At 42.5% G+C, this 23,246-nt stretch overlaps 1 protein-coding gene across 2 annotated transcripts; it reads right to left on the bottom strand.

Annotated features, from left to right (window-relative positions):
* Window positions 1-18: 18 nt before the first annotated feature.
* On the bottom strand, window positions 19-23,014 carry rorb (RAR-related orphan receptor B). Of its 2 annotated transcripts, none has more exons than XM_055050685.1 (10): window positions 22,662-23,014; window positions 7,400-7,485; window positions 7,144-7,285; window positions 6,078-6,509; window positions 5,540-5,661; window positions 5,209-5,341; window positions 4,323-4,430; window positions 4,113-4,223; window positions 3,694-3,806; window positions 19-3,582 (listed from the first exon to the last, which is right to left on the bottom strand). In XM_055050685.1, exons 1-10 carry the CDS (start codon window positions 22,666-22,668, stop codon window positions 3,418-3,420), a joined length of 1,419 nt encoding a protein of 472 aa, XP_054906660.1. In that variant the 5' UTR covers window positions 22,669-23,014; the 3' UTR covers window positions 19-3,417. The 2 variants fall into 2 exon arrangements, with proteins under 2 accessions (XP_054906660.1, XP_054906659.1); XM_055050684.1 differs by lacking the exon at window positions 22,662-23,014 and adding an exon at window positions 8,018-9,513.
* Window positions 23,015-23,246: the final 232 nt, after the last annotated feature.

A 23,246-nucleotide genomic window follows, 5' to 3' on the forward strand; every position in this document is an offset into this window, starting at 1 on the left:
TTCATTTCCAGTGACAAATTTCAAATTGTTTCCATATAAATTAGACATTTTATTTAAAATAAAAAAAAGATAATTCAGCATGTCAAAAACTTGTTTTGAACTGACTAATAAAGTGGTGTGAAATTTGCCTTAAACCCTTAACCCACCGTTTCAAACATCTCCCTCACGTCATCAAGAGAGGAGGAAACACAAATAAGTCCAGAATATTTCATTGCAATGAAACGTCATGCAAATAGAACAGAACAACAATAGGCTAATAGTAATAGAAGAATAGTAGTCATAATAAGAACAATAATAATAGTAAATAGTATTAACATAAAAATAATCTTACAATGCAAACATGACAGTAGTAAATGCCTCCAGTTTTTATTGCTACAGTATCTTACTTACAGTGTTGGGTACCACTTGTTCATGCCAATGCGTCACCATCCCTCCCACCCCGCCTCAAGGCTCCCCGTTCCACCCTTTTGATTCACAGTCTAACGAGGGAAAGCAAAACAAAACAAAAGAAAAAAAAAACAAGACATAAAAACTTTAGAGTCGGAATTCACTGTCCCAGGATCGCTGTCCCACCAGTGGACTTCACCCACTGTCCTAAGACCAGCAAGCAAGAGCTTATAGCCCAAAGTTTTTTTTTTTTTTTTTTTTTTTACTTTTCTCTTAATCCCCATACCCATTTATGGTGTAAAAATTGCTCATCATGAACTCTGGCTCGCTACAAAACACGGACAGTGAATTCATCCTCTACACACATACACACAAACGTACAAGTATAGGCATAAGTCTATCAAAGCCTTGTCTGGGCAGATTTTTTGAAAATCCTAAAAAGTTCTTCTTTTAAAGTTTTATTTATTTATTTCAGTAAATTTCCAAAAATATTAAACCCTCTTTTAATGCAAAGTGAGAAAAAGAGCTGCTCCCTGAGAGATGCTGTGTAGTGCATCGAGCCTTTACCAAGTGATTGTCTTTAAGAGTGACTGGCCTCCGATCTGTGGGTGGGGTTCAATGAAAGCCGCTGCGTTTAAAAGAAAAATGCCATTAATGGTGGAACAGATTTCTGATTGTTCCCCCCCCCCTGCTATAATGGAAACAAATGCACAGAAGGATTTCAATGCAATGAGTCCCAGTGCCACTGATGCTGAACTGATGAATTACAAGTCTAACTGTGTCCCTGGATATATCCGCTGGAGGATTTGGCCACTGTGCAAATAAATAATAATAATAATTTTAAAAAAAATTCAAGCATGAGAAACCCATTTAGAGTGCTTCATAGCACTAGATCACAGCCCACTAATTATGGCATCAAAATATGAGGTACAAAGAAAAATACATTTGAGCTAGATTGTCATTTTGTTAAGGAGATGAGCATTAAGTGTAGCATTAAGTGTTTAGAGTTGTAGCTCCCAAATTTTTATTTATTTTTCTTCATTGTTCAACCCGCAGGTCAAAAACTGATAAGACCCAAACTAATAGTTGAAAGAGGAAGCATTTATGTCATAAATATGGTATAATTTTTACTTCTAAATGTGATTTCTCATTACAATTCTCATGATAATTTTCCACCCTGACGTTGGGTGAACCCTCACTCTAAAGGGGGGATCATTTTGGTCAATGGCTCATGAGATGCTTATACATGCAGTATTGACTTTTCAGTTTGTTCCTTCACAAGGATAAAGGCTGACTCAAGCCCAGAGTGATTTTACAGTGTCCAAACACTAAATAAGAAAAAAACAAGGTACAGTGTTTAAGTGCTAACAGTTATTGGAATGCCTCAGTGGAGGAAAAAAATGTGATTGTCTAACACAACTTTCCACAAAAGTGGCCTCCGTTAAAGCTCGGCTACATGTGGTGTTGAGATCATTGGCGGCTGCATTTGTTTGCATTGCAACGATGAGGTTTTGCTACACTGAAAACACAGCAGAGGTAGCAGGGGAACGCGTACCAAGATGATTCTGAGACACAACTGGAGATCAAGAGCAAACGACATATTGCATCCTTAGTTATAAAAGTTGTTACCCTGTTCTTGAACAGTTGACAGAAGAGGGGTGCGAGATGAGGGAAAGGAGTGGAGTAAGACCAGACATGCTGTGTGAAAGTTATTGCTTTCTAAAGAAAAGGGTCCTACATATTCGCAGCCCACTGACATCCGTGGGCTGGATTGTGCAAATTGGACGGTGAGGGCGTACAGCACTCATCTACGTTTCAGTAATCAAAAAGTGTTTTCAATTCAAGTTTGTGTGGATGTTTTTTTTTTCACATTTTTAAGGATCATCAGCACATGTATGACATGTCTTTGATTTATATCTTCCAAAACCTACTGAGAAAGTCCCAATAGGCGTATTTAACAGCAGGCTAAGTTAGGAGACGGCGTGAGCTTCAATGTGAGGTCCTGGTTTCTGATTGGTTCATTGTGATTGATTGTTCCACAGCAATCTACCTAGCATTGGACATAATTATTGCAGCGTGAAATAAACGACTGATAGGACGGCAAATCTGCCAAGTTCTTTTCCTTGCAAAATAGAACATTTATGTATATATCTTCACCTTGAAAAGTAGTAGCCATTATTTTCTGTTTAAATCCTTCATATTCTCTCTTTACATTTCAATAACTTTTGATCAGAAGGACAGTAACCCCTTCTATACATATGAACAAAATCCAGACAAGGCTTCTGCATTTCCACAAACCCAAAATTGGCCCCCAGTTTTTGCCCAGTTTCCTTTTACAGGTCTCAACTTTACAAATTCTGTACACAAGAATCTATCAAATAAAATAAAACACATAGACAAGGTATCATCATCCTCTCTGGACTGCTGTATATTTAAATTAGGACTAACTTATTTTAACAGAACAAGAAATAATACTGGAATCCGCTCTCAACTAGAGGAATATCTACAATAGCTTCTCTACATCCACAGTTCCCTCCCCCATCCAGCTTCGCCAAATTTGCAATGTTTTCATTGGGGAAAAAAAAAAAAAGAATTTTTTTTTTCAAGATTAAATCAATTGAATTTACCCACCTTTTAAAAAAAATAAAATAAAAATTGACAGCGTAAAACTGTTTCGAGTTGTCTTGAAAGTCTGTACATTTCTAGTCAGTTCAGTTCAGGAGACACGTGGAAGCCCCTCTGAGGTGGTGGCTCGGGGCGCGCTTCACTTGTATATACATTCTTCAGACTGTATCGGTGAACAGAATGGGATAAGTGCAGGACATTCCTAGTGTTGTTGGCGTTAACTCTTTAAGTTTCTAGTAGACGAATCCTCTCCCTCCAGCCTGAGACGAGCCTGGGGGAGCTTAGAAAATCTGTGGTTGCCAGAACGACGCAGTTGACACCTCCGCCCGCGTCTCGTCAGACAAAGCTGACATAATTTCTTGGTCCTCTTTCAACAGCTGTTCATTGCATTCGGACCGTAGGCGGTCACTTAGGCATGGCCATGGCAGAGTTCGGGTCGGGGTTAAACAGTTCCTTGTAGAGAGGAGGGAAGAGGACGTTCACCGTTTCTGGGTGGAGTTGCTGGAATGCCTGAAGCTCCTCGGTGTGGAGTGTACACAGGGCGGACAGTGTTGGGATCCGGCTGATCAGCTGCCAAACGAGAAGAGATTATCAACAACAAGATAATCACTCCAACTATCTCCAACCCCAGACAACCTATTGTCGGACTTCAAATTGTTGTGTGAAAATTCTTCAGCCCACCTTGGCTAGTGCATCTTCGTCCATGTGGTTCTTCTGCATAATGTGCTGCAGAGCAAAGTAGATCTTCTCCTGGAGCTTCTGGACTTTTCGAGGCTCCATCAGCCACGGTCGATCTGCGAACAAATGATTGACCGATTCACTGACTGGAAAAAGCATAGAGCAGATGCTCTATGGGGTGGTTTACCACTCTCCACAATGGCAGAACTGAACAAACTGAATTTCTCCAATTAAAACTGCATCGCCCTAACAGGAGAGATGGGTAACACTTCATCAGTTTAGCGGTTTTGAAACCGCGACTTTTGGTTTACCTTGACAGTGGCCCGTGCCTACAGACGAGCATCACCGCGGTAATAATATTGTTTCGCTTCTTTTTAAATATGCTGGATGAACTGTCATCACAGCTGTGGATGAACACTGACCTGTGGAAATTAGTACAGCCGCCGAGAAAAGCGCAATCTCTTCCTCCGTTAGCTGCAGTGAACACAAACTCTTGGCAAAGTCGAACACTGCGCTCACTAAGTCGTCACAACCTTCAGGACATGGAGATAAGACAAGCAACAATATTATGATCCTCTTTCTGCTTTGTCAATTATTGAAGAAAGAAAAATGCATAAAAATAAATGTGGTACCTAGAGATTTAAACATCTGCATTCCTCCGTACTTCCCCTCAAAGAGCACAGTGTTGTTCAGAGGGTTGAAGGCTCTACACATTCGCACTAAGACCACCTCCAAACAACCTGAAAGAATAATTCAGACATTGGAAAAACAGGGTGATTAACAGAGACTGTTTTTCAGAGAAATGATCTCTTTTCAGCTGGATAAGCTTTGAACAATGATCAGCCAGACAGAAACTAAAAAAACAAAATAAAAAGTAATTTTTCTAATGGAGTCAGTAAAAGCACAGAAGATGTAGAAAGCTGCTTCAAAGGAAACTATTTTTCATAAGACAAACTTATTTTGCGTTAATTCAGGCCGTGAGAGAGAAACAGACTTTCAGGAGACAACAGGAAAGCTGAAGCTTTCAGACTCTCTCTCTTATAAGGTGCAGGATTTAGAAATGTTGCCACCATCTTAGAGATCACAGATCAAAGGTACAAGCATTTACATCTTGGTATGTAGGGATTCTGCTGCTTTGGTAACACCTGGACATGTAATCATCTGGCCTTTAAAATAAATATTTTTCAGAGACTCTTCTCTCATAAAAGGGTGATGTTGCCTTTGATCTTAATAAAAATACCCACACACAAAAGTGTATAATGTTTATGTCTTTTTGTGACTTTTATAACATCTTAGGTATCTATTGGAGTTTCTATGTAATTGTATGTGATACATATGTAAACCTAAGGGCCAAAAACAAATAATCAAAATCAGATTTTCTAAATGTGGTTCAGAAACTGACTTGATTTCAAATTTGAGCTCCGTCTGTGCAAATCAGAAACAAAATTCTCATGAGAAAAATCGTTTGTAATGAGCAGAAAGTCAGCTAACGCAGCAGCACCTGGCCCTACAGCTCACCTGACTTGAGGAGGAGGATCTGGTCGTTCTGGCACAGCTCCATGAACCCTGAGATGCGCTTGGCGAACTCCACCACGTACTGGATGGCATGAGTGATCTGGATGGCACACTGCTGCCACAGCACGTCCCGTGGCTGCAAGCACCCAAGTCCAGTTTAGGTATGCGAGCTTTATGCTGACATAGTTACATTCATATCAATAAAGGATCGAAAGCTACATTTTGTTTTAGTCGTTGACACAGAATCAGAAAATGTTGTTTTTATTTTACTCCATCATGTTTTTTAGAAGAGAACTGAAAAAAAAAAAAAAAGAAACATGTCCTGAAAGCTCACCTTGCTCTGGTACATCTTGACCTCTTCATAGGAATGTGTCTGCCAGGCGAGCTGCTGCAGCTCCTCTGTTGTGTACTGACATGTTTCCAGGTGCGACTTGATGATATTCTGAGCGATCCGGTCTGGAAGAGAGCATTAGCCATTTAATCTTTTGCATACACCACACCAGTGTACTTAAATATTTTTTATTTACAGTTAAATTGTTGTAGGAACCTGCATTTCTTTACATGTAGTGCTGCAGCTATAGGCAGTTTAGAGGAAGAGGCTCAAGTATTTCTTGTGCAAAATTCCACAGTTATTTGATTTGAAGTGTTTAATTTTGACTAAGTATGCAGTCGGCCAGAGGTGTCCTCACAGTAATATGACACATTGTCAGCTGGCCGCATAAGCCAGCCCGTTCTCCTGTTGTGCTTTCAGATTAAACACTTTCTTCCAGACTTACTTTGAGGGTAATGATTAATTTCCTATGAGGAAGATCATAGCAGTTTTTTTTAAGGATTAAACTATTTCTCCCATAGAGTAAATGTTCAGTCCTTACCAAGCTCTCCCATGCTGACGTTATGTGGCCCAAACTGGCTGTCCTGGTAGCCTCCATAGCTGAACAGGTTTGGCACAGGCGTGAGGTCGTAAACGGGCTCCTGCTTAATGTGCTTCATGCCCGACATGTCCAAACCTGACTGGTCTGGAGACGGCTGGGTGGAATCCATGCCGTAGTAGCCGCTGGGGACTCCTCCGCCGTTGACGTGGCTACCTTTGGGTAGCTCTATGACGTGACCGTTGGCATACGTGCCCCCAATTTCATGGTTGAGGGTGGACAGTCCATTGGTTAGGCTGGAGGAATAAACACGAGCCAGAGCTTCGGCTTCACCGGTTTGCTGTTGCCGCTGCTCCTGCAGCCGGGCCTGGTGCTTCTGGACTTCTGCATACAGACTGTCTCGTTGCTTTTTGGACATGCGACCGAACTTCACCGCTGTAGGGGCAGAAAGAAGAAGCTAAGGTGGAAAAAAATGCTACTAAAACGGGCTCATTAAAGCTTTGTAAGGAAATTGGGGCTGAAACGATTAATCGTGATGAATCGATCAATGAAATTAAAGTCATCCAATTTAGAACATGACCAATAATTTACTGACAGACTCCAAAAAAAAAGCCATATGAGCTGAAAAAACATAGCCAGAACATTACTGAAGCCAAAACTGCACAATAAATTATAAATATAGATTTTGCATTTAAGATTAAAACACCTTTGTCTGTAAATATATTTTGACCAAAACTCTCAAATTGCCTAGTTTTACCTTCACCCAGTTCAATTTCACTAAAGGAATACTATGTTATTGCATTTTAACCACTAAAATCTTTATTTTCTTATTTAGAAAAGGAATTGAATTAGTTGTTTGCATTTCAATGTATTTCTAACATTGTGTAAAAGGACTTCAGCGGTCAAACAAAAAAATTGTTGAATGTGCCAGTTTCCTTTTGTCTGATTAATCTTCAAAACAATCGGTAGAATAATCTTTTGAAGATTATTCAAAACATTAAATCATCCTTACTTGCAGCCCTAAAAGAAATGCCATCAAATATAGTAATGGAGACAAACGGGGTCTCACCATCTCTGGACATTCCTAGGGCAAGACATTTCTGGAGACGGCAGTGTTGGCAGCGATTGCGGTTGGTTCTGTCGATGAGGCAATTTCTCTGGCGGGGGCAAGAGTAGGAGGCATTATTCTGCTGACTCCGTCTGAAGAAACCCTGATTGCAAGTCAACAAGAACAAAAAGAAGTCAACACCCGGACACCTGTAGAGCACATGCACAATATGATTTAGTATGCGATTCCTTTCCCCTCCTCAGATATTAGATCTTACCTTACAGCCTTCACACGTAATGACTCCGTAGTGGATACCCGACGATTTGTCTCCGCAGATTTTGCATGGTATAACTTCGATTTGGGCTGTGGAGGGGGAAACAACAGCGAGAAGACAGAAACGATTTGGATTAAAAATTGCATCCAGGACTCATTGCAGACATTGGCTCCCCTGAACTCCACCTTGTTCAGTCAGCGGTCCAGCAGCCCTGTTGGGGGTCTCATTTAAAGTTGCCATCAGTAACTGATTGATCTCACAAAGTGTCCCAGGATGCTATTTGTGTGTGGCTTCAAATTCACAAGGGCACGGTGACATATGGCCATTTATGTCTTTGCAGGAGTTTTCTGCTAACTGGGGCACTTATGGCTGCGTAAGTGCACACTAAACGTTCGCACACAAACATCCACGCACAACAGTACATGACGCGACTGTGAGTGGATTCTTTGTGTTTGGACTGAAGTACAGAGAGACCCCCGCAGGTTAAAAGGCTTGTCCCATAATGAGAAAACTGGTTACATCACTGAAGTGCCACACTTTCTCTTCGTGTTCATCTTCTCTGTTCTCTCTCACAACTCCTATCCTGCAGAAGCACTCGTCAAACTACGTCATCTTACTCACTGTGAAGAGGCAGCTCCATGTGCACTCCCAAGCAAAAGGCACAGAACATGCACAGAAACTACTTCGGCTCAGAGAAACGCCCGTTGTGTCTGTCTCTGAGCGCGGCCGGCCATGTCATGCGAACGGAGCGCAACGCCACTCCCCATAAAATGATGGCTGTACGTGGATGCGGAGGTCGGCAGGTATGCTGCTGAGACGGCACAGTCTCTATAAAGAGATTAGACAGCCTAACTAATCCTAAATTGTTTCCTTATGAGCTGGTTCCCTCCTCTGCTGAGTGCTGCCTTACCCTCAGCTGAAACAGCCGTTCACGTGTTAATCTCCTTGCACAGTCCTACCTGTGGGAAAGTCCTGCATGAATTTAGGAAATTCCTGAGAGGTTCACAAGCAGATGTGGTGAATCCATGCATCCTTCCTGCAAGTAGTTCTAACTAGTACCTCATTGATGCAAATACAATACTTTCTATTGCTTGTGTGTTCTTATATGCATGTTTAATATATTCAAAGGTGCATCTTTATACATATGTCAGTTATAAATATGCTATGCATATGTAACTATAGTTGTATTTCTACACAAAGAGAGTACAGGTGTGTATGTGTGAGTGTCTGTGGTAGAATGAGTCTGCAGTATGCATAATTGGATAATGACTTATGAGGATCAATGGAGTCATTTCTGTCTGTCTCGCAACTGAGCAGGTACAGCCGATCGCAGCTATCTATAAACTAATGACGGAGATGTACATCCAATAATGAACAAAATGAGAAGCAAAAGCAGGTTGAGTTCATTATGATGGAGGGTTATTAGAAAATTTGATTCAAATCTCTTTTTCTTTTTAGAACATTTCAAAACCAAGTCCAGTCTCGGGTTTTCTGCTGACAGATAATTTCTCTTACTGACGACTTATTTACTTGCTACTAAGTTTAACAGTTTATCATTTTCATTTTTCTCTCATTCACTTTCTCGTCTCCTTCTGGTCATTAAGAGGCATAAAATGTTACAAACAAAATGATTCAACCTCCTGGCAGATTTTGGTTTTTAATTATTTTCTTTCTGCAAAGAAGTTTGTTTCTAATTCAAAAGGAGAAAATGTTTTATTTTTTTAATATACATTTTCATAAAAGATGTGATGTTGAAAATAATTTTTACCAGTGGAAAAACATTAGTTTTTTTTTGGCATTACAGTAATGAAATTATACATAATTAGTGAGCAGCTTTTTACTGATTTCCACTGGTGTTGAGGTGATTTATCTCTGGAGTTGGAAGACCTCTTTGTCATCACCCTAATCTTTAGATCCATTTACAGATTCTCTCTCAAATTTAAGTCAGAAGAAATATGTTGGTAAAACTAGAAGATTACTTTAAACCCAAATCTATGAATAATTTTGGGTTAACAGTATCTAATTGGCCTCATTACGTGTTCATTGCATATTCAATATCAAATTATTATTTGTTAAATATCTTCAGTACCTTAAGTAAAATAAAAAATTTAAAAAAGAGCTCATGTTCTTGAGTTTTGGTGTGGACCCCGATGTGACCCATTTCCACCAGTTCTCGGTCATCCGGCTGCAAACTGGGTCACAGTGGAGTGCTGGACTTGGACAGCACACAGAGTCCAAACAGAGCTGTCAATGAACGTGGGTCTGTGACGCACTATTAATAGGCTGCAAAACAGGTCAGTTCCACCCGAGAAACGGATGATGTCAACAGACCAAACGTGAGCAGCAGTCAGAAGACGGAGCAGTAATGAGGTGAGCATGGGCAGAAGGTCGCCGGTTTCTGTGAGAACCATTGCAAAAAGTACCACAATTTCAAGGTTTTAATACAAAACGTTTAAACGAAATGCACCAACATGATCTATTTGCGTTTTGTTTAGAGCAGAAAATCAAGAACTATTCCTTGTGCTGAAAATATAATATTTAGATTAAGTGTACAATGTACATTATACACTTCCAATAGTGGTGTCTTTACCATTTTTAAAAATAATTTGAGACATAGACTAAAGCTAAAATATCTAATTAATTTGTGGACCACGAGTCTGTTGAATAGAGTGATCAATATATGGGTAATCTGAAAGATAAACAAGAAGCTGAACTTCAATTATCTCCGTTGGTGTGATATAAAGGGAAATGATTGTGGATTGGGAACTGGATTTTCAAAACCTTGCAATACAGTGATCCCATGGTCCATGGCTATAACATAGTAAGTTGGTTTATATTTGTCTTCATCACTTATCTCACTCTGTATTTCACACTCAGTTTTGGTTATTTGGCTCATACTTGTTGGTTATCATGTGCCTCTGCAGCTAAGTGAAGGTCTTTGGGTTCAAGCAGTGCATGTTTACTTCACACTCACAGCTGTGTGATGTGCATGCTATTTTATACGCAGTTAATGACGGCGGTTGAAACAAGCTCTTTGTATTTACATCCCGTCTTCACCATGTTTCGGGAGATTATGCTCTTCTTTGTATCACATAACGAGGCCCAAAAGAGCTTGGGCGTGTGGGCTTGTGTTTTGTTTAAGTATGTGTTTCGGAGACATTTTTGAGCATTTAACTTCTAAAAATGATGCCAGGAATAGTAATGCATGGGTCCTTGTGTGTGTGTGTGTGTGTTTGACAAACTGTATTTGCTTGCTTGTGTGGGAGTGTAGCATTATGGAGCATGCATGCGTGTGTGTGTGTATGTGTGTGTGGGTGTGTGCGTGTGTGTGTGTGTGTGTGTGTGTGTGTGTGTGTGTGTGTGTGTGTTATGCTTATAGCCAGTGGCAACTGTCAGGTGGGATACATAGAGACAGTCATGACAGCATCGCTGTTGCCAGGGTGACCGCCCACTCGCCGTACCCGTCTGGATGTCGAAGCAATGATGTGCTAAACCGTCACACTCTTGGAGGAAGTGATGTCATCCGCATGTGAAGCCAACACAACATGTCACCAGTGATCGTCTGTCGGCCCTATCCGAGCAGCTGAGGCTTTGTGAATGCTTCATGAAAATACTCCCACTTCTGCATCGACGCGGTTTGAACTTCAGCGGTGTTTTATACATGTGACAGGATCGAGACGTGCCATTTGTTCTGCGTACAGGGAAGTCACCGACGATGCTTTGTTATGTGAGACATGACTCTACGTTACAGAGGCAAACCCGGAGCTTCAAGCTTGCAGCAGAAAACTGAACTGAAAGAAGAATAATTCAGATATTCCACGAGCCGTGCTTGACAAGCATCCCCTTTGCAAGGAAAACACAAGCGGGAAAAGCTCCACTCCACTCTGCTTTCCCTCAGGCTGCATGTCTTTTATCAGGGGTGGGAGGTGACTTTTTTCTGACCTAAGCCGACCCAGTCAGAGCAGAGTGGCTGACAGCATCCTCAGCCAGCGGGACAGTGAGTGAGTGTTATCCTGAGGTAATTATGTAAGAGCAGGACTGCAGCGCTGGCGATATCTTAGCTAAGAGGAGGATCAGGCTTGAGAGAGAACCTACTAGAGGTGAATTTTCCAAAGAAGACCAAGATAGTAGTGCTAGAGTTGCCCATAAGTACATTTGCATACATGTGTGCGTGTGTGTGTGTTTAGCAGACTGTGGCCATGAGAGCTGTATTGAGCTGGCACGTGTGTTGTGATAATTGATTTTTAATGAAGTAAGGATCTCCTGTGTATTTCCAAGGCTGGCCCTTTCTCTAAATAGAGTCCTAATTATCTCCATCACGCCACACCAAACGGCAGCTGCCTCGCACTAATGTCTTTGCAATTCTTCAGTCCGAAGCGTGCGAGTGTTCACGCACGCTGCGTCGTGAAGCTCTTGGGAGATGTGAAAGGACGGCGTCCCTTTCTGTTCGGACACTGCAACGGCAGAGAGAGGCCACTAGATGTTGCTGTACATGTTTGCTTTCTGTGTGCTGTCGGTGTTGCCAAAGGGCCAGACTGGACATGCATGTTTCATTCACAGCGCTTGCAGGAAGCTACAGCAGAGCAAAACACAGAGTCATGCAGCAACATACCAGGGAGCAGAGTAGGGAGCAGAGTAGAGTTTTTTTTCCATTTTTTTCATCTTTTTTTTAACGTTTTTAGTGTTGCAGTTTATAGAACAGTTGAAATCACTTTCTGCCTTAACTTCTGCCAGTGCCAGCCTCTTCAGAAATACAAACACAACTCCCGCTGTAGTCTCTAGGGCTGATTTGATAAGGTGAATGTGGGTGGTAGCTCTTCATTAAAAAATATGTATAGCTGCTTCCCAGCTAACTAGATATCTTTGGGGAAAATGAAGGAGATCGGCATTTTACCCCCCACCACCTCCTCGTTAAATCCGAACAGCTGCGGCACTGATCATGGATGCCTATATGCCGTCGAATTACGTGATCATCCCCCTTCACTTGAGTCTGTTTGACTCCTTCACTGGTGTCTGAGTCTTCCGCCTCGCTATAAGTGGCTGTGTGACTGGGAAATCATTTCAGTTTCTCTGTTTTATGATCTATTTCCATCTCTCAGGGAAAACCTTGTTTCAGTCTTATCTCACTGAGCTTAGAGAGAGAAACAAGCTCTTTCTCTCCCTCTGTCTCGCAGCCGATGATGAAAAACATGGAGAAAAGTTCTGGTGGCGCGATTGCCGAGTGGGTTAATGCACACTGCTGGGAATAGCTTACAGCAGTGCTTGCTTGGGTTATCTCCCCTGTGTCTCCTGTCATGTTTCCACATCATACTGTCCTATTAAAATCAATGAAAAGCTGCATTTGGTCTGCTGTGTGCTGTTTTACTCTTATTTTCCTTTGCTGCCTGTCTGAAACATGGAGAACTTTGCGAGGAGAGTGGGTGACTCTCGGCTTACCTTAAAGAAATGGATATTTTCATTCTGCACATCCACTTCTGTGCCACATATGCCAACCTTTGCAGTGCCACTAATGGAAATCTGATTTATAAAGTGTCATGTTTCTCCTATTTTGTTATTTAGGTGGCTCATTAGAAATGTAACCATGATGTCTTTTCTTCTTCCTACCCAACTGGTAGAACCATCAGTTTATTTTTCTTTACTTACTAAATTACTTCATCATTTAAGGGCTTAGTCTCACGTATAATTCAACTGTTATTTTCTGAAGGAAATTACACCTGTTTCCACTGATTACTGCTCTAATCCCTGATTTGACCGGTCAGTTTAAATGAAACCTCAGATTACGACCCCGGATCAAAACAAAACCTGCAATCCTCTACAGCAGACGATGAGAAGAATTATAAAAATACAGATAACATAAGGATTGATTGATTTTGGCTGTTTTATGCAAAATCTGCAAAATGGTACAAAATGGGAAGAAAATTACCAGCATTTTGTTAAGGCAATTGAAAATGGATGATCTGAGTTTAAGATTAGGTCCTAGTCATTCAGCTCCTTTGCCAATTTATTTAGTAATTTTACAGCAGTTTACATGTATTTGCTTCATGCAGACAAACTGTTAATTCACATCTGACAAGGGGACATTTCATATCCTCCAACAACTGACACATTTCTATCAATTAATCTTTTTATAAGACACTCGTTGTAAGAATAAATAGTTTTGTGACAAATCACTCCCAATAAATCATAATCTGATTGTTGCTGAAAGAATTTTTAATTTGATCCGGGATCAAGAACTGCCTTATGTCATGAGTCTAAAAGCAGATCTGGAGCAAAATAACTGGTATTTATTCCAAAAAGTATTGCACTAACATAACCTGATGCGACTTTAATTTCCTGAGGGAGTCTTCCCAAGGGATCAATAAAGTACAAGTCTAAGTCTAAGTTCGACTTCATGTTAATCGATTCACTTTGGGGTTCGAAACAGAAAAAGGAAAAGATGAAACGGGAACATTTCAGTACAAACTGGCAACGGGGCCTACTGAGTTGTATAGACCATGACCTGTGCTGATTAGTACCAAAGTGCTGACATACTGACCTAAACCTACATGTTTACACATTCCTACCCTGTAGAGTCTGCTGTGCAGTGTATTATAGTAATGATCATAATTCCATCCAGTGGGCCAATCTCCCATCCCCCATTGCAACCAAGTCGGCATCCATCTTTTAATGTAGACAGTCACACTGTCGCTGTACAGACACACACACACACCTACACACACCCCAACCATCACCTTAACTCTCTGTCTTCCCCTCACACAGATACACACCAGATTCACTCTCACCTTCCCACCCCCAACACTCACACCTATGCTGTATGTCAGAGGGCATGAGCTTGTCCAGCTTGCCATGCAGCCCCAAAGCACTCTGGGTAATTGCTCAGATAGCAGGTCTGGGATCAGCTGCAGTTTGCACAGAGAATATTGTGCCACGGTGTGATTGGACGCCATAGAGAGAGAACAGAAGGGGGCCACTGGCTGTGATCCAGAGCATCGATTCTCACACACACACACACACACACACACGCACACACGCAGCAACACGCGTATACACGCGCACGCTCGCTGAGACACATTCAGGCAGACTGAAACCCACATTCAGACATGCTTAAACGCATTCATCACTCCAAACCACTTTCAAGCACAAAAAAAGAAAGCAGCAGACTTTACAGTATGTTTCTCAAACTTGCCCTCCCCCACGTAACCTCTAACACACACGCACACACACACCGTCTACATCCCAGCACAGCATGTGTCCTCGGACAGATAAGACAAGACAGAGGCGTGGGAAAAAATCCACAGGGTTAACTCAACCCCTGCTTTGACACACAGTCCCGAATGCATGCATGTATGCACAGTCTGCCCATCTGCCGCCTCAGATTTGTCTCTCAAGGCCACTGTACACACACACACTTGCCCGTGTGCAGTCTCACGGTCCAATCCCCTAGGTGACCTGTAGGACCCTGATGGCCCCTGACCTTTCCTTAAGGACCAAGTGAGTTCAACAGAGTGGAAGGAGCAACTGCAAGTGTGGGAGGCCTGCATCTGGTCGTTACTGTGCCGAAGTCGGCTGCAGAATCGGACAGAATCTCGAAACGCACGCAGATGGCTGCAAAGCTTCCCTGCCTCCTGTATTACACAGTAGCTTTTCATTTACCGTCACGTTAACAGCCGTGTTGTGCATGCAGAGCCGTTGAAACACTGTTCATGCTTTGGACGGTTAAATTCATTCAGTGCTTAACAGAAAACAGCAGAAAAAAAAAAACACGCACTGATTGAGAAAGTGTCAAAAATAATCTGTTGGCGATGGATGTCCTCCCTCAGCCTCGCGCCCCTCTTACTATGGTGTCCCTGTTGAGCCTAATTGCAGATGACAGTGTGAGTGTGTGGGTCTTTGAGGGGGAAGGGAGAGGAAAAGTGGTTGTTCCAGAGTACAGAGGAAAAATAGAAAAACAAGAAGAGAGGTGACAAAAACTCAGGTCTTATGTAAGAATGGGAAAAATTCTCCTTTTTTCTCTTTGTAGAGTCAGCGATCACTCAAACAAAACCAGGAGACGGGAACATTGGCATAAATCAGACTGAATGGTCTCTAAAGCATTAATAAAGAGAGCTGCACACAGTGGGAACGGCTAACAAAGTAAAATGAAAACTGGCCACTCTCTTTCCAAAACTGGCTGCATGATGTGTCCGTGTATTCAGTGTATTCATGTTCCTGAAAGGCTTTTATGCAGGGTGCAGAGAGGCAAAACTTGCCAGGAGAAATAAAAGTTCAGCACTTAGTCATGGTTTTTAGTCGTTAAACTGAATCATCCTATCGAGCTTTCACACACTCTGCCATTTAACACCTACATTTCTCTTATTTTAAAAGGAAAACACGTTTCCTTAAGCTACCTATTATTATTCTTTTTTCTACACGGTGCTAAGTTGTGCTTCTTTAAGTTCTGTGTGCAGAGTTGCGTTCCTGCAACTTATGACCCAAAGGCAAGTTCTCGCAGTTTAGCAGCAGAATTTTTGTTTTGGTTTAGGGTATTTTATTCTTTTTTTTTTTAATGATTATTACCACGAGTTATCTGCAGGTAGGGATTTTTAAGAAAGGTTTACTCACAGTATCAACTGATCACTAATCAGTTGATATTGATTAGCGATCCTATTTTTTTCACCTGCAGACGAAAATTTTGTTCTTTGCATAAAGCAAATCAAGATATATGCTCTGGGTTCCTGGAAGTATGTGGTAGATTTGAATATTGAAGAAAAAAAATTAAAAGGTTTATACATTGAATCATGTCATACAATGATCTTTATTTAAAATGTATTAAGCTAAATAAATGTGCATAAAAATGTATGCAGTTAGGTTGCATTGGGAAAAGGATGGAAGCCCTTGGTATTGATGCATGTAATAAACAGAGAAAATATTTTTTGTTTTTTTTCAGCATTTCAATTGATTGGTGCTTCTCCCATAAGCCTTGCTTCAAGCATTTCATAACACCTTTCGAGCACTGAGAACAAAAATCTCTTGATTAAACAGAGGTCTGGTTGAGTTCTCAATTAGCTTTACGTTGGTTTTTAATTGACTTTAATGCATGTGTGTTTTATAGCGGCTGTTAAAACGAGTGGGTGTGTGAGCGCACACATGTGCGACCGCGCGCGTGTGTGTGTGTGTGTGCGCGCGCCTTGTCTCCCAGGGATGGTCGCTAATAGCTCGCCTCGGGCAACAATTTAACTCAGCCTAACAAGGTTCTCCCCAAAGTGGCCCCCAGGGGCATCTATCACAGAGGCAAATTGATCACAAAGATTATCAAACGGCTCGGCTCGGCTCTTCTCGGTCTAACTCGACCCGGCCCGTTCCTCTCTTCACCTGCTCTCCTTGCCTCTGAGCAAGGAGAGCAAGGACAGCTGCTCTGAGAGAGCGGCGAAGGCAGCAGCGGTCTACGCTTCCTAATTGCATTCTCTTTGTGAATGACGGCAGACCTAATGTCAACAGTCTCTCTCTCTCTCTCTCTGTCTCTCTCTCACTCACACACACACACACACACACACACACACACACACACACACACACACACACACACACACACACACACACACACACACACACACACACACGCGCACACACACCCACACACACCCCCCCCACACACACTCACACACACAAGATTGAAGAGCCGCGGCCCGAGAAGGGAAGAGAAAGGCAGGAAGACCAAATAAGAGTCCCCTCAATGAGATTAGCAGCACTAAAACAGTTTAATCTTTGTCATTAAGAAAAGATGCCAACAGTAGGCTAAATCATATTATGGGCTTATTGTAGACGGTGCGTGCTCCCGTGGAACACCTTCACAGAGGATTTACTGTGGCCACTTTGGAGATAATTTGTGCACAGAGTCAAACTTCATCTGTCATTTTATACCTTCAGAATCACTGAAGATTTTCTTGCTGCAAAAATTGGATAAAATTATTGTTTGTGTGCTCCAATTTGTGTGGAAATATACCTATTGAAGAATGCTTCAAAACAGAACAATGCAGAAGCATTTTGAGAGTTTTGCACTCAATTAGGTAGAAATACAAAGGATGGAGTGTTTTACACACGCATGCACACGCGCGCGCACACACACATGTAGTCTCTCCCTCAGTATATAGACTAATCAGCTTTTAGGGTTAGCTAAAGTCTAATAGGTGGTTTGCGAGCATGGACTTTGGATGCAGCTATTGCAGGCGCTCGTGTTATTCATTGCACAGGAAGGCTGCGGAGTGGAAGTGCAATCCGAGGACGTGAAAGTCTGCGTGTGTGTGTATGCAGAGTGTGCTGGGGTGCGTGTACATTAACACAAATTAGGCCTTTAGGACCCCCTCCATTGTTGTTCTGCATGAGGCCCTGGTTCTTGCACAAGCAGAAGTATGCATATGACCACAGTTGTGTGATTATATAACTCTTAAGTCTCTCTCGTTCTTACCCTTCTTTCTTATCTCACTCATTCACTCCCTCACATTCTCCTCTCTTTCCTTTCTCTGTGTGTATTTTTCAGTGTGGCTCAGGGATTCTCATTCAGATTCATCATTTTGAGTTAACTCATGTTTTATTGACAGTAATATAATTGCTACATTGAATGAGAGCAGTTGAATTAACTATTGGAAGCATATTTGTGCTCACTCTGTGACCTTGGACCAATGTTTGTCTCGCCCTTCATCTTTTACTTTGTCTCCAAGCTCACGAAGCGTTGTCGCCGCCCTGTACCCCTCCACCCCCTTCTCGGTTTTTATTTCAATCTAAATCTTCAAAAAAAAAAAAAAGTGAATATTGAATATCACAGTGCCCTCTGAGACGCGCTGCCTTTATGGATGAGTAAAGCTGACAAAAACAGAAGGAGCTGTCAGAGGACTCGGTGACTTCAAGGAAGATTTCGAGTCTAGGAGCGGTTCAGGCTGGAATCCCTCCCGGCGAAGATAAAGCAGAGACGCAAAGCAAAGTGTGCCGTATGGCCCGCGCTTTGTGTGTATTAAGATTTAACAAAGAGAAGAAAATTGACTGTAGCAAAAAGAGAAGGGAGACCCTCCAGACTGCCGCAGAGCAATAAAATCAACACGAGCTGCTGCTACGCAAACAAGGGCCGTGATAGCGTCTCAGTGGGACTCATGTCCAGGCCACACATGTTGGTAGGTTTTTTGCCGCCGTCTTGGAAAAGGTCAGGAAGGCGCGATAGGCGAGGACCGGAGTCAGACATGGAGACGGCGAGGAGCGACTCCTGAATGGGTGTTAGACCAGCACTCTGGTGGTACCTCAGTCAGTCAGTAGGGCTGAGTTGAAGGATTAACTGTGTGGCCTGCATGGGCTCGGGGTAATCTCTCTGCTCTTCTTATGTAACACCGGGCCATTAGTCAGCACAAACAAAACTCCCCAAAACAATAAACAACACAAACAACAATCATCTGCTTGGAAGCTGACCAGCGATGCAACGCTGCCAGCCGGAGCCACTCAGACCAGGTGCCACTATTGTGTGCAATAACTGACTCGGTGGCAGCAGTGGAAAGATGCAGTTTGCTTAAAATAACATCTAACTCACTGATTCCCTAACTTATTTCGCAATGAGTCTGTAAGCTGGCTGGCTTAACAGTAACTAAGAAGTGTTTTCAGTTCATATATAATGATTTCTAGTTGTGTGCAGATACATGGGTTACTGTGCTAATCAGAGATGCACCAATCGACCAGGGATCACATTTACACAATTAATGGCAACGCCAGTCCTAAAAAGAAATCAGATTTTCTTCTGCCTGTTCATAAAATGTGTAGAAATCCCCAATATTTGTGATCAGCATTCACTTCTGATTCATGCATGAAAGACTAGCTAAGCTGGGGCCTTTTATCAGCCCAAACGTCCTGTAGCCACATTTAGTCAGTAGGTGTCTTCACATGGACTTCCTTTTTCACTTTTCTGTTGTTTTGACAGGAGGCAACTTCACTTTTTCTGCCTGCTCCACGATCGCTTTGCTCAGACTGGGATAGTTGTTAAAAAATACTGAATTAAAGCTTGTGTTGTTATCGCGTATAAGAAATCATTAAAGCAGTCATTCCACATTCAATGCATGCAGAAAACTGATAATTGACGCGTAAGGTCTTTCATTGCCTTAAATGTGACTTTTTAACATCAAACACGATCAAAAGCCACTCAGGTTTTATGTTCCAAAGATCTGTCCAGACAGACTGTTTCCGTTGGCTTTGACTAAAAATTGATCACCGTGATGCTCTGGAGCTGGACAGATCGATGCTCACACAAGCCTCCAAAGCGAAGCAGGATGGGGCTAATTCTATTGGCATGAGGCCGTCATGCGTAGCGCAGCAGCTTTTTCTGTGTCTGAGTGAGTTTTTGGGGGCTTTCTGTGATACATTATTGCCAGGTGACAGTTTTAAACACTTCCGGCCCTCTTAGGTTGCCTGTCATCACCTGACCACGGTTCCAAAAAGGGAAGTTTAGGAGAGACTGGTTCACAGATCTCCTTTTTCCCTCCTTTCCCTTTTGGCACATTTGTTTGTAAACTCACTTGACCCCAAAGCATCTAATGGATTGTACATTTCTCATAGGCTGAAACTGAAGCAATCACAGAGAGAAATTAAATATTATGCTGATTGTATGAGTGGCTGTAAGTGAATCAAAACTTTTGCTTAAGCTTTAGCTAAAATCTCTGTTTAAGTCCTCAATGCATTCATTTGACCTTTTTGAAAACATTTGCTAAGAATATACATGAGGTCAAAGGATTCAAATGAGCATCATTTTTAAGATGAATAATTTCACTGACTTACAGCATGGTGGCTAAATAATAAATGGTTTTGATTTTACTCCGCGCTCAAAGTATTGCCTGGTTACAATTAAAGCGATTTAGCATTGTCAAAGTCATCTCTAAGATCACGTTGCACATCAGCGTACAGACACGGTTAACCAGTGGACTTAACGCTGACCCTTCTCAAAGCAACACGCATGCTGAGACGCTGGTTGCGTCTCCCGATGGCACCGCGAGTTGTTTATTCCCGGCTGCTCCAACGCCGGGTGATGTGGTGACATCATCTTCGGTCAAGGCTTCAGGAGTTGTAGCTTTTGTTAAATGTTAATTACCACGGCTCATGAGAGGCCTCTATTTTTCATAACCTTGGTTGTGAGCAAATTTCTGTGTAAGGGCAGCCCAGACTACACACACACACACACACACATACACACACACATGCATACACAGGTTGGGAGCGGGGGCCGCACAACCCACACTGATTTAATTCTATCTGACAAAACCCTTTGGGGCGTGCAGAGGGAGAGAGGAAGATGGAGAGAGAGAGAGAGAGAGGTTGGAGGGAGGGGCCATGCTGAAAGAGGGGAGATGGCGACGCTTCGGGGGCCTCTTCTGCCGTGCATGGCTGTAAAGTGAAAGCAGGAGCTTTCGGTATGTCTCCCGCCCCCCCAATCCCAAAAGGCCTCTGTGCACGAGAGTGGACGCAAGACCCATTAGAACGTCGACAAAATACAAGGTGGATGAGAGAGGAGTTTGCCATGGGATTACAGAGAGAGGTGGTGGTGGGGGGGGTTACTGGCTCAAGGTTTGATGGCCTCAAGCTACTGTAACCCATAGCTCCATATGACATTATAATGTATAAAGATTTTTTATGTGTAAGCAGCTGTTTCAATTAAAAAAATACAATAAAAAAAAATCTAAATTTATTAAGCTGTCATTAATGTTTTTTTTTAGGGGAGGCGTATTCAACAAATCATTTTTAAATCAGACAATTTCCCCCTGATTGACTCTTGTTATTGAGGCCAAATAGTTGAAAATCAAAGAGCATCCAAAAATGTCAGTATTTCTTTTTCTATCAACACCAACAGCACGTACTTTGATGCACTTTTAGGAGTTGGATAAAAATCTTATAAAGTTAATGGACATGTGGTTTGATGCGATACTCCTGATATTCATTTCTTGTGTCTGTTGGTTTCAATACACCTTTATCAAATATCCTGAACCACTTTTCCCCCCTCCTTTTTATGTTGTAGAAATAAGAAAAGTTGATCAAACTGCAACGAGAATCAGAAATCGGTATTGGTCATGGAAAGGCCTTATCGGTGCCTCTCTAACAATATTTGACATTATCATAAGAATATTGCTACTCTACTCATTTTTTAAATTGATAAATATGTCCTGACATTTTATTGTCAATTGAACAGAAATATGTGTTATAATTTCACTGGCATATTGTGTCAAAGTTTCCCTTCAGTAGGTACAACTGCTTTTTGAAGGCCTACAGATCAATGCACAATATCATGATGCAGTTTTATGTGAAATTTGCAACTGGATAAAAAATATATATATCTTTTGAATTATTCCACGCACAAAGATGCAAGGATTCAATATGCTTTCAAAAATAATTTTTCTGTGTCAGATGATAAGTGGCACCAGGAGGGAGTTCAGCCATTTAAGACATGATTATTTAAAAACGACATTAAAATGTCACAGTCATCCCGTCTTGGACAGTGGGGCGAATTTCTAAAAGAATTAATTGCACGAAGTGAAGAAAAGCAAGCCAAAAGTTTCATTCTTTTTTCTTTTACATAAACGGATAATGAACTGGATAAGAAAAATAAGAGAAACACGGGGAGGGGGGAAAAACAAAACAAAACGCATTTTCTTATTTAAATCGAGTTTACATTCACGAAATTGGTTCTAGGCGGTGTTAAGCCGCAGGTCAGCGTGTTATCTCCGCGTAAAACACAGGGCGTGAATTGTGCGTATTTGACCGTGAGTGTGCGCACAGGACGACATTGACATTGGAGTTGAACATCCACGGCGCTGGTGCGCTTGCAGCTTTGAGTGTGCGTCCCCGCGCGCGCGCGCGTGTTTGGAGGTGGTGGGAATGGGTTAGTGGAGCGCTTGAAAAGTTTCCTATAATCCCCCAGACACAGTTCAATTAAGTTGATCACCACCCTCCAAATACAAATCAGGTTAAAATAAATTGACTCCTGCATGTGACCTGGCTGACTCCGGTGGGCGCTTGACGCGCAAATCCTGCCACTTTTAATTTGTAATCACAGATCCGAGTGGATTTACGAGTCGACTTGCATTCCCGAATAAACAGGCGTGGAGATAAAGTTATTTGTTGCAACTGTAAGGTGGTGGTGGCAGGTGTGCGAATAAAAGTTACAGAGAACAAACAATCCCCCCGCCCCACCTCCCCCAGTCGGTAGTGGGATAAAGCGTGTCGCTCGGCGTACGTGCGCGTATTTCCACGGGGATGATGGTCTTACCTCGCATCGTGCTGGCGCTGCTGGAGCTGGTGCTGAGGCTCGCTTCCCAAAGCAGCAGTCATGAAGAAACAAAAATAAACACTTAAAAACAGGGGGGCTTCTGTGCGGTGCTGCGTGCGGGGTGGCAAAGATCCTTGGTTAAAAATAACAGAGGCGGCAGAAAATAGCGTGGATGATCTGCGTCAGCGTCCTCTGGCTGCTGCTGCTGCTGCGCTGCTGCGGCTGCCCTGAGTGCAAGCGTGTCTGCGCTAAAAAGGCATCCCAGACCGGGGCGCAGGGAGGCGGGCTGAGGTCGGTCGGTGTGCTCTGGTCGTGTGGCCGCTTTTCTCGTGACATCTGCGCTCTCACCTCTATGGGAGGGTTTCACTGTTTTCTGCGGGCTGAGGGAGGGGAGAGCGCATAGGAGAGGCTTTACCCGGCGGCCCGGATTGGACTGGAGCACTTTCCGCTCCTCCCACTGTCTCCTTGCAATCTGCGCGCAGCCCGGAGCTTTAACGCACACGCACACGCAAACACACACACGCAGGGACAAACACCCCACACACAGTCTGAGAACAGTAAAGTTTCTACTTCCACTCACTATTG

Source organism: Poeciliopsis prolifica, unplaced genomic scaffold (assembly GCF_027474105.1).
Source record: "Poeciliopsis prolifica strain line A6 unplaced genomic scaffold, Auburn_PproV2 SCAFFOLD031, whole genome shotgun sequence".
NCBI lineage: Eukaryota > Metazoa > Chordata > Actinopteri > Cyprinodontiformes > Poeciliidae > Poeciliopsis > Poeciliopsis prolifica.